Source organism: Furipterus horrens, unplaced genomic scaffold (genome assembly GCF_987537825.1).
Source record: "Furipterus horrens unplaced genomic scaffold, mFurHor1.1.pri manual_scaffold_4, whole genome shotgun sequence".
NCBI lineage: Eukaryota > Metazoa > Chordata > Mammalia > Chiroptera > Furipteridae > Furipterus > Furipterus horrens.
The window spans coordinates 44,578,730-44,590,804 of NW_028327174.1; the positions used below are offsets into that span (position 1 = coordinate 44,578,730).

The 12,075-nt window shown below is 35.3% G+C and overlaps 1 protein-coding gene across 5 annotated transcripts in view; it reads left to right on the forward strand.

Annotated features, from left to right (window-relative positions):
* The window catches only part of PPHLN1 (periphilin 1), a 99,966-nt gene that overhangs the window by 31,211 nt on the left and 56,680 nt on the right, over positions 1-12,075 (forward strand). For all 5 annotated transcript variants that reach the window (XM_090273024.1, XM_090273023.1, XM_090273025.1 and 2 more), the window contains one exon: positions 6,504-6,715. In XM_090273024.1, coding sequence (XP_090129150.1) covers positions 6,504-6,715 — 212 coding nt within the window. The remainder of the gene's footprint in view (positions 1-6,503; positions 6,716-12,075) is intronic.

Here is a 12,075-nt window from a genome sequence, read left to right on the forward strand (position 1 = left end):
CCCCTGCTCCCACAGTCAGTCTCCACTCTGTTGTCCATGTCTATGGGTCCTATATATTATACTTGTTCCTTGACAACACGCTTCCCCTTCTTTGCCCTGTTATCCCTTTCCCCCCTCCTCTCTGGTCACTGTCAGTTTGTTCCTTATTTCCATGTCTCTGGTTCTATTTTGCTTTTTTGTTTGTTTTGTTCATTAGGTTTCCACTTATAGGTGAGATCATATGGTATTTATCTTTTGCCGCCATTAATTGATACTTTTAAAATAGAATAAGTTGAATTTTTTTATTATAGCAATTTTTATCTTCTTAGATGATAAGCTATTTGACAGAAAAATACTATAAAACATCATCTCTGGTTTGGTTTAGTGGTATAAATGTTTACTGAGTGTTAACTATGTGTAGGCCATTGTGCTTATATCACTAGTTTACAGTCGAGTGAGTGAAATAGGTACACTAGGAGATAGCATAATTCACATTACATGTGAAGTTGCATGAAGTGCTGTTGGGTGGCAAATAAAGAAACACTTCTCCTGTATTGGGGTTTTATTAAAGGTTTCCTGTGGGGGTAGATAATATGAACAGTACTTGAAGGACAACAAGAGTAAATCAGGAAGAGAAACGGGGGCTATATTTCCGCCAACTGAAGAGCATGAGCAAAGCTGTGTAAAGCATAATGGATAAAGGTAGTAATCGATGATTACTTGTAAGTAGGGCAATTGTGGATTAAAATAAAACTAAGAAGACTGGTTTTTATTCTCTTAGTAGTGGGGAGCTACTGAAAAATTTTAACCTGTTAGGATAGAGGAGCTAAGGTAACCCAATCTGAATCAGAGAAAGGGAGGTGAGATGCAGAAAGAGTGATAAATTTGATAAATGGTTAGGAAATGAAAAATCAGCAAGATGTGGTTGTTGGATATGGGACTAAAGAAGAGGGAAATATCTGGATTTTTTTAGTTTGGCTTACCATGTATGTAATACCATTATCCGAAGTTATCAGTACTGGTGGAATGGTTTCAGGGGGGATCTGCATTCAGAATTGGGACTGTCCAAGGAGGATAATCAGACAAGAGCAGTGGACTAAGGTCAGAACCCCAGGCAACACTTTTATGGAAGTGGTGGAAAATAACACTTTTAGAACAGTATCAGGGGTCAGCAATGTCTAATGCAACTGACTATTCTAGTAATATAATGATTAAAATATCTGTTGAGTTTGGCTGTTTGAGGATGGATGAGAGTGAGGAGGTAGATTCAACCTGGGTGGATAACTTTTTAAACAGTATGTAACTGAGATGAAAAGTGGGGAATGTTTTTAGCTCCAGAAGGATACTGCTAAAAGGATATCATCTAAAACCCTCTTTGAGGTGATGAATGACTTGAGCATATTTATATTTGAAGAAAAAGAGTTTGAAGATATGAGTCAGAAAAAAGGATAACTGATGAAGGAAGGTAAATGAGGACCAGGATGAAGACAATTGAAGGGCTAATTTTTAACGGGGGAGAAGTCATATATCAAGAAGGGAAGGATGCAATTAGGGATCGGGCAGGTGAAGGCAAATTGGGTGAGAAGGGATCTGGGCTGGCAGTTGAGGTAGTTTATGCCTGAAAATTACTGTACTGTTCAGGAACTGAGGTAACTCATTGAGAGTGAAAGGTTTGATACCAGGTTTGAGAAGTTTGGGAGAATTACCAATGTAAAGAATAGCTGCTAAGGTGAATGGGAGATCAAACCCACTGATGTTAAGTAGAAATAATATTAGTGGAAGTTAGAGACCATGTATATATATGTAGAGGGCCCAATCTGTAGGCTTGTGTAATTTCTTTTTTAGGTTATGTCAATCTATATCAATGAAGAAATCACAGATTTTGGAATTAATTCAGGTTTTGGTATGGCTAAGATGATGTATCAAAATTGCCAGCTTAAGAAGTTGTTGGTATTCTTACAGAGTGGTTCAAATACTGCAATTTAGGCTGGAAGGGCAACAATAGAGGTCAGGATGGGTTCCATGGATTGCTAGGAAATACTGGAGACTAGAAGGTATTCATGAGGTGAAGGTGAAGTTTTATAGGAGTGAGAAAACTGAAGGATAAGACATTTTGATTAGAATGCATCATTGGATTCTGATGAAGAGCACCTCTGGGTAATGGCCGGCAAGGCTTAGGACTTCACTCTGTGGGTGAAGTATTGTGAAGAGGTGGGAGGTCGTCAAGGAGTTGCTACATTATTGCACAGATGATGCACAGGAATTTGAAAATCGCCCGTGGTTTGGATTCAGGATATGTTACAGTTCAGACTGTCATTGGATTAAAGGATTTAGGAAATGTGGGCAAGTTACCAGAAGGTTGTTAATAGGCAGTGTGGGGTTACAGTGGAGTGGCATGAGTTTAAGGACTTTATTGTGGTATTTCGCCCTTTTCTTAGAGGTTGGAAGATTTAGAACATAATCCTATGTTCCATATACCTTAGACCCTGAAACTAAGCCATCAGCGTGCACCTACTGAAGAGTTTAAGAGAGATAGGACAAATAACTCCTGCTTTTGGGAAGTTTGATTTACACCACTTTGCTTTTATAAAAGACCTACATTAATACCTGTTTTCTCGAACTGAAGGGAATCTGGAAAGGATTTTCCCTTTTTTTTTTTTTTTAAAGGTGAACCATGAAAATAGCACTCAGCTTTTGTTTTGCGGCGAGCCATTATAGAGGCAGCGCACCCTGAGCAGTGTGAGCAGCCCCGCCACACTCCTCTCCTGCAAGTATGCTCAGCATCTCAGCGTCAAGCCACTGTAGCTTTGAACTGTGTCTTCTGTGGGCATCTGTGCTTTATCTTGATTTATTTTGCCTATCTGTTAGCAAGATGTGTCCTAAGGTAAGAGAGCTTCTGAGGGTGTTATCCTTAGCATAGACTGGGACACAATTAAGTGTTTCATCTGTTAAACCAAGGACAATGGAAGACTTAAAGTTTTTTTATTAATAACTATTTTGGGTTTATTTGTTCCTTAGTCATCTGATAGTGTTTCGTTCCATAGATATAGTAGCAGGCACCAAAGATTTAAGAAAAACTATGGGAAAAAAATCTTAAATTTTTTAAAATTATTATCAAGGGTTATTTCTCAATATATTTTATTGGTTATGCTATTACAATTGTCTCAATTTTTCCCCCTTTGTCTTCCGCCACCCTGTACCCCCCATCCCCTCCAGCAATCCACCCTTAGTCCATGTCCATGGGTCACGTGTATAAGTTCTTTGGCTATTTCATTTCCTGTATTATTCTTAACACCCATGTGCCTATTCTGTACCTACCAATTTGTGCTTCTGAATCCCTGCACCTTTTCCCGCAGTCTCTCCTTACCCTTCCCAACTGGTAACCCTCCAGATGATCTCCATACCTATGATTCTTTTTCTGTTCTGGTTGTTTGCTTAGTTTGTTTTTTAGATTCAATCGTTGATAGTTGTGAATTCATTTTCATTTTAATGTTCATAGTTTTTATCTTTTTCTTAAATAAGGCCCTTTAACATTTCATATAATAATGGCTTGGTGATGATGAACTCCTTTAGCTTTACCTTGTCTGGGAAGCATTATCTGCCCTTCCATTCTAAATGATAGCTTTACTAGATATGGCCTTGGTTGTAGATTTTTGCTTTTCATCACTTTGAATATTTCTTGCCAGTCCCCTCTTGCCTGCAGAGTTTCTTTTGAGAAATCAGCTGATAGCCTTATTGGAACCCCTTTGTATGTAATTCTCTTCTCTCTTGCTGCTTTTAAGATTCTCTCTTTATCCTTAATTTTTGACATTTTGATTATAATGTGTCTTGGTGTGGTTCTCCCTGGATCCAGTTGTTTTGGAACTCTCTCTGCTTCCTGGACCTGTATGTCTATTTCCTTCACCAAATTAGGGAAGTTTTCTTTCATTATTTTTTTCAAGTATGGTTCCTATTTCTTGTCTTTCTCTTCTCCTCCTGACACCCCTATGATGCAGATGTTGGTATGTTTGAAGTTGTCTTGGAGGCTCCTTACACTATCCTTGTTTCTTGGTGTTCTTTTTTCTAAGGATTATTTTTAAAAATGCTTTATTTATAAAATATTGCCTTTAAAACTGTTCATTGACTTTTCCTATAGATTGCATTAAAAAAGTCATAATATTTGGAAATGGTTTTGAAAGTTAAGAATGGCTGGGTTAAGGTATGGCATTCTTTGAATAATGGAAGAGGAGGAGAGAGATTATTCTGCTCTGAGGTATTAAAATCTGATGTGCTTTCCCACGTTATCCAGCCACCCAAGACACACTTGACAGTCCTGAACTGTTTGTTCTGTTGTGATTTTACTGCCATCTGGTGTCAGGATTAGGAAACTGTAGTTCAGCATTTCTTCTTTCCTTTCCCCCTAGAGAAATGAGGCAGTCTTTCCTCTCAATGTGGGCCTGCTCTTCTCTAACCCCAAAGTAATTTAACCGTAAGGGCTCATTTAATTTCAGTATACAAAACTTTATTCTCCTTCTTGGAGCATTCTTTTCTTGGCTTCCCTGATAACTCTCCAGTGTCCTTCATGTCTCTGTGACCATTACTTTTATTTTCTCCCTCAGTGGTAATTTTCTAACCCTAAATTCTGAGCCCTCTAATCTTTTTATCCTTTGTTTTCCTCCATATTCAAGGCTTTAAAAACTGCCTATCTACAGACACATTTATTGTTATATCCATAAATCTCTTCTCATCTGGGCATCAGTATCTCTAGTTGCCAGCAAGATGTTACATGAGTGTTTCAAATTTAACATGTTGTAGTCTACAATATGGATTCCTCCATCCTGTCCCTTCTTCTCAAAGAGAAGAGAGGTTGTGTTTGGCTTCAGTCAATTTTTTCTGAAGACTCCTTCAGCACGTTGGCCCATTTCCTGATGGGTGATTTACGAGTGCACTGCCCACACCACGCTGAGTGTTCAGCAGTTTTTGACCAAAAACAGTGCCCCCCCCACCATTCATCTGATCTCGCCCCCAAGGGAGACTTTTTTTGTTTTCCCGGATAAAAATGTCCTCAAAGGGAAACTTTTTGCCCATGTGGAAGAAGTGAAACAAGTAATGGCAGGAGTATTAAAGGACATAAAAATTAAAGAGTTCAAAAACTGTTTTGAGCAATGGAAAAAATGTCTCAGTAAGTGTATTGCATCAGATGGAGAGTACTTTGAAGGTAACTGCAGTTTAAACATGTAAGAATAAATACACATTTTTTTTTTATAAATAAATTCCGGGCTTTTTTGGTCCCCCCCCCCACCTTGTATATAGCCACCCAGGCTCTCAGTGATGTTGATATGACTCATAGTCTTAGTGATCAAACTTGAATGTATTAGAATTTCTTTAATGCTTTAGTATTTTGCTTGACTTTATTAATCATAAATGAGTTTTAGCTGTTTTCTGCTTTTGCCTGAAGAAACTTAAGTGTATCTGTAAAGGCAAGATATTTTGGATATAGTCACCTAATGACAACAACCTACTTATATATATAAGGTACTGCCAGTCAGTATGCTGAAATTATTGCTGAGCTTTTGAAATTTCATGTGATTGGTTTGTCTTTTAGCATTCATCTGTCTGAAATTTGAAATTCTTTAACTTTAATATGGATGTACACTTGCTAAATCTTCAATTTAAAAAAACTGTCTTACTCCAAGTATTCTTTTAAATGGAAGCTCAAGTCTTGATAGTTTATTTAATAATTTTGATTTGCTTTGTGTTTTAAAGATGGTTTGCTTTATAAAGTTTTACTTCTTGGACTTACTTTCTGCTTTGAATTAATGATACTGCTTAATAAAGAAATTTAATTTGTAAAAATATAAGTGATTTATATAAAGTTGGCTTTTAGAGATTATTAACAAGCTGTATACTAAGGATACAAATTCAGAAAGCAAGGATTTAATAGGCACATATCAGGTTTTCTCAACCTTGGTATTATTGACATTTTGGGTCAGATATTTTATTGTTGTGTGTGTGGGAGCTTCCCTGGGCATTGTAGAGTTTTAGAAACATCCCTGCTTTCTGCCCACCAGTGGTACCCCTTCCTCTCCAGTTGTGACAACAAGAACATCTGTAGGCCTAGTGACATTGTCACATAGGGGCATAAACACACCATTTGAAAGTCAGTATATATTGTACTTAGAAGGGAATAATGCCATTAAATATCTCATTGGGAAGTCTTTGGCATCTGCTAGGTAGGTGTCTTTGAGAGTAAAGAAGTAGAGACTCTATGACTGTATGTTTTTCACATTTTAAAATTTCTGTACTTGCTTAGAATAACTTTTGCACTTAACACCTGGTTCTATCCCAAACTGAAAAAATTATACATTCTAAACATATTTCACTGATAAAGTTTCATTTTGTGGACTGATTTCAGAAGTTAGGTGGTGGTAGAAAAGGGAACCAAGATAACAGCCTAAAGAATATCTTGTAATCAGAGCTTTTGCCATTTGTGTTTGTATACATAGGGTACAGGATAATTAACTTCTTTTCTTTTCTATTCAAAGGGACATGAGAGATGGCTTTAGAAGAAAAAGTGTCTACACTTCCCATTATGTGAGAGATCGGTCTCCTCATAAAAGAGAAACTCCTTTTTTCAGAGACTCACCTGTAGGCAGAAAGGATTCTCCACACAGCAGATCTGGCTCCAGTGTCAGTAGTAGAAGCTACTCTCCAGAAAGAAGCAAAACTTACTCTTTCCATCAGTCTCAACATAGAAGTATGTATTTTAAAGACCTTTTCTTTTTTTCTTTTACAGCCTCTACTGATGAGAATGTATTGAGTCAGATTGCCCTAAAAGGTGTTGTAAGAGAGATATATTTTAAACTTTTTCTTTTTAAAAATTTTAAAACTTATAGAAAAGTTGAAAGAATAGTATAATGATCATCATGCACACACATACGCACTCATTTTTTGAATAATTTCAAGTTTCAATCCACATGACATTTCACTTCTAATTCTTCAGCATTGAAGAGGTATGTTTTTAAGCATATTGGAAAGTCACACACTCCTGTATTTTCTGCTAGTTCCTGTGCCAGTCTAACTTTTTGATCTTTTGTCACTAGGTTAAATCTCCATATATCTGTGAATGTATCTTTCATGAAAAAAATCAGTGGTTTTCCCTAACTATAAGGTATAGCCTTATAGAATTTAGAGTTAAACCTTCCTTAGGTTTATTCTTCTTCAACCTTCAATTTGTTTTCTTTAAAATCGGAGTGCCTGGGTAAGCATGGCATTATGTGCAATCATATCATCCTGATTCAGATGCTCATTGTACCTTGGAATAAATAAATGATATCTTCTTTTATTACCTTTCTGGACTACTACCTGCAGTTGAGCTCATTCACAAAAAATGTCCTCATGCCTTCTATATCCAAGGCACTGTGTTAAATAGAAAGATATCCCTGTCACCAAGGAACTAGACTATGTATATGTATTTACTCCAACTTTATCAATTTGTAAATATAGCATATGTAAAACAGCTTTGATACAAGAATCAATATGTCATAAATGAGTTAACATGACATGAGCAGGTGAAGACAAGGGAGATTCTTGCCCTGGGGATGGAAGAACATGTCATGGAAAAAATGATATTTGGGCTTATCTTTCATTTCGGATTTCTGTAATTGGAAAGGTGTCTTCTAGGTAGGTGGAATTATAAGCCGAGGTACAGTAATCAGAAAAGTCTAGGATTTTTTTTTTCCTTTTTAACTGTTTTTTGTCTACTATCTTCAAAGCTAGGTAGAGTGGGGCTTCGAAAAAGTATTTTTTTAAAGTACATGTGTATGAGTGGACATAAAATGTTTTGAGAACTTCTGGTTAACTTAAATTTTTACTGTGGAGTTCAGTGTTAGCAATTTGGTACTTACTTCCTCTCTCCCACTCATTTTCTCCCCCTTTAAAAAGGTAAACTACCTCTTAAGTTCTGGTGCATCTCACATGTGCAAATATCCAGAATTAGCCAGATATCTTCTAGGAACACATTTTTTTTTTTTTTTTTTTTGGATGTGTTTGACTTAAATCCAAATCTATTAATGGTTTAGTAAGAGAAGGAAAGTACAATATCTTTAAAAACTGATTATGAAGGCTTTTAAACAAAACATGAATAAAATGGAGCCTTGAAATTCTTACTTGACAGCTTAAAGTGAACCTGTTATTTAAGATAGCTATTTGTAAATGTGTCTTCTTTAAATCCTTGGTTGTCAGACTTCCATACAGCTCAAAAATCTGATGGTTCTGGGAGTTATTAGTTTTGAGGTCTGCTTGTAATTCTTTCTATAGTTGCATGAGGAGGCGAAGTATGTCTTCCTACGCGTCCATCTTGACCGGAAGTCTTGTTCATACTTTTCAGAGTAATTTTACTTGTTTTAATGATCACTAGTAGTTTGGGCATGATAACCATTTTATTAAATTAAAATTTTTTCAATTACAGTTGACATCAATATTATATTAGTTTCAGGTGTATAGCATAGTGGTTAGACATTTATATAACTTGCTAAGAGGACTACCCCCTATAATTCTAGTACCTACCTGGCACATGGTAACCATTTAAGGACTAATTCTTCATAATTCTTCTGTGCACTTAATATATCTCTTATGTGCTTAATTATAAGCTACAGGGTGATTTTTACCCCTTTTTCATTTCAACTAGTTATTTTTCATTTTGTGCTTACATATGTGTACACGAACACACACACACACATGTGCATTTAATTAAATTTCTTTTACCGAGTCTTTTGGGTTAGTCCTATGGAACTTTGTTCTGCTTTAGACTAATTATCCTCTTAAATCAAACTTGTTTTTATCCAGTACTTCATGTATATAGATTTTCACCTATAACCTAATTGGACTAGCCTGGTCAAAGCTGGGACTACAATATTATTTTCCATTCTTTTTTGTTGTCCATATTTACATGCTACCAGTGTAGGTTGTCCTTGTAAACCTGATTTCCTTTTCCCTTGTTTGTGTTTTAGTTAAAATTGTTTTGTTACATATACCTTGTGTATGCTTACTTGAAGTTTATTTTTATTCTAATTAATCTAACCAAATGTCTCCCCATTTGCCAGCCCTCTTGGATATTTATTTTCCTTTTTTACTGCCCCTTTTCAAATGAATCCCATTGTTTTCCTCTCTTTCACTTTTGTCATTTTTCTTTTGTTTAGCATTATAGCATTAATAGTGACTCCACAGATTACTAAGTTCAGTCACCTATGTTCGTTTTTTGTTAAAGTACTTCCTGTGATGTTTATTATAATCACAAGCTAGTCTTTCCATCTTTGTACAGTTCATTTTTATGAAACAATTAAAATCACTTCCTGTAACATGTACCTAATGCTAGTTATTTATGTTAGGCCCATAAAGATATATATATATTTTTATGTTGTAACCATTTATGTATTTGAAGAGTCCCATCATAATTGTCTTGATTTTTTTCCAGGTTTAAATATATTTAGTTCTTTCAGCTGTTCCTTTAATTTGGCATATTTTGGACCCTTTGCTTAAAAAACGTTTTTTTTTAATTCCTTTCAAGTCGTGATGGCAGAAGTGAACTTTTATTTTCCCAAACACACTGCATTATTGACCCTTATGGAGACTGTAGACAATTGAAACCTAAATCATTTTCATATATTTTACTTTTAATCAAAGTGCTCTTCAGCTGTAATTTTTCAGGTGCAAATGTTTATGTGTAATTAATACATTTTAAAAAATTTGTTACACTAAATTTCATCTAATTAACTTTGGCTTATGAGTTTCTTCCATAGAAGTTTAAAAATCTCATTTAGTGATCCTGTATATTAGCAGCAGATAAAAACAGCTTTGTTTTCTTTGCAAATAAAGTGTGGTTGATTTGTTTTGTATTAATCATTAATAATTTTGTTGAGTAGTGTAAGACCCAAGATAGAAATCTCTAGAGATCCCTTTCTGTGGACCTCATCCACTTACCTGCATTTTTTCCTGTTATTGAACCCAGTTGCCCAGTTGCAATCCCTGGAATCTTGCTTGTCTTTTCTTTCTACTTGCAGATTTCATGGAAAACTCGGTCAGGTACTTTCTTGAAATTCAAGTTACAACGTCTTTCCTTTATCAAAGCAATGACATAAAGATTGTACTGGCCCTTTTTTTTTTTTTTGACAGGAGTTTTGTGGCTCCTGGAATGATTATGTCATTGATTATAAACTGACTGTTAATTCATTCTAAACATTTGCTACAGATTATAATGCCAGCTCTACCAGTGATACTCATGTGAATAGGCTGTGTGACATTTTGGTTGAATTTAAAAAATACCATTACTATGGAAGGTTTGGAAGTTTATTTTTGTGAATCTGTGTCTTTTTCTATAGTCTGACTTTGGGCCCAGCCTCCCCTTATTTTTTGATATTGGCAACCATTATTAAGATATTTTAAAGAAAGACTATTATTCATCAGTGTTTAATTCATTTTGAGAGAACATCTAAGGTAATTGAAAATGTACAAGAATTAAGAATACTATTTTGAGAAGAGAATATTTGGAAGATAGACCCTGTTATTGAACTTCAGTGTAATTGGAAAAGATAATTGTCTAAAAACCTATTGGCTATGAATAAATTTGGAAGTCCACATTAATTTTTTTTTATTATAGCTGAAATTCTAATAAAATTTAGAAGCTTAATTCTGCCTTTAGAAAGAAGACTTTTCTGTACATGTTTAAATGGTAATGGGGATATGGAAATAAGGCTTTATACTAAGATCATGTACCTTAGGCAGTCGGAAGGAAGGTTAAACAAGTTCTCTTAGCAGCTGAATATTGTGTTTCTTGGTTTGAAAGTCACTGTGTTTATGACCAATATTCATATAGTATTTCATTATACAAAGATATATTTCAAATAGTTTGCCAAGCCAGAAAGATTCGGTCTTTGCCTTTTGAGTTTATGGTCTAGTGATAGAGACAGATAAGTCATTACGTACACAGAATTAGGTGCTTTATGTGATATCTGAAGGGTGGGTAGAAGTTGAAGGAAGAATGCAAGTGGTGAAGGGTTATGAGCTGTATCATGTGGAGTACCTGAAATGTAATTTAGTATTTTCAGGAAAAATCTTGGACTGTTAACTGATCCCTGCTATTAGTGTGCTGTGGAATTAGATACAATGTATTGTTTTTGTTAGAGACTTGCTTACTTGCAAGCCAGCTTTGGCTGAGTTTCCTGTGGAATCCTAGGAGGGCATTGATAGCTTTTCCAGCATCTGAATGATCGTGGTTCTAGAACAGTAATCAGTTAATGATGTTCCCGTATGTGTAGGCACTTGGAGTGTCCCTGTTTTATGACTTAATTATGTTGTCAATAGCACACATTCATAATATGTACAGATGATACAATGTTTTATTGATATCTTAAAAAGTGAGCCCGTGTGGTTTTAGGTGATGTATTATAGCAGAAATGTATTTAAAAGTGTATTTCCAAAGTAATCATAGTTAAAAGGTTCTTCTTCAGCTAATTGCATTGTTAACCTCCTAAATATGATTATTTGGGGAAGCAGACGTGCTGCAAAGTTTTCTCCACCCCTCTATCTGGTTCTTTCCCTTTTCCTTTATCTTTTGCCCTCCCTCCCTTCCTTTTTTTCCCTTCCTTGTCTTTACCATGAGGACATTTGCTTATGTCACTTCCATTTTTTGTTTTGTACCTTTTTGAATAAATCAGTAGTCTCTGGAAATCACGTTCTTCCTAACCAAAAGCCCCAGATTTATATATCATCATCCATGATCCAGAAAAATTAATTATTTGCTTTTAGCATCTATGTAAGTACCACATTTCCACTTGTTCATATCTTAATTTCTTTCAAAGCTTCAAGGGAAAAATGAATTATCTGTGCTATGACTTTTTTTTGTTTATTGAAAAGACTTTCATTCAGAGGTATCTGTTTTGTTCCTGTATGTCAGGCACTGTACCCAAGAACTTAATAGTTTGCAAGACATAGCCCATAATTTTGTCATCTCTAATGGTGATTTTTTTTCTAGCAGTGTTTTTTGTTCTTACATGGATTATCAATAATAACACTAATTAAGATTGGATGACTGATTAGGTTTATCATTGCTTTCATCAG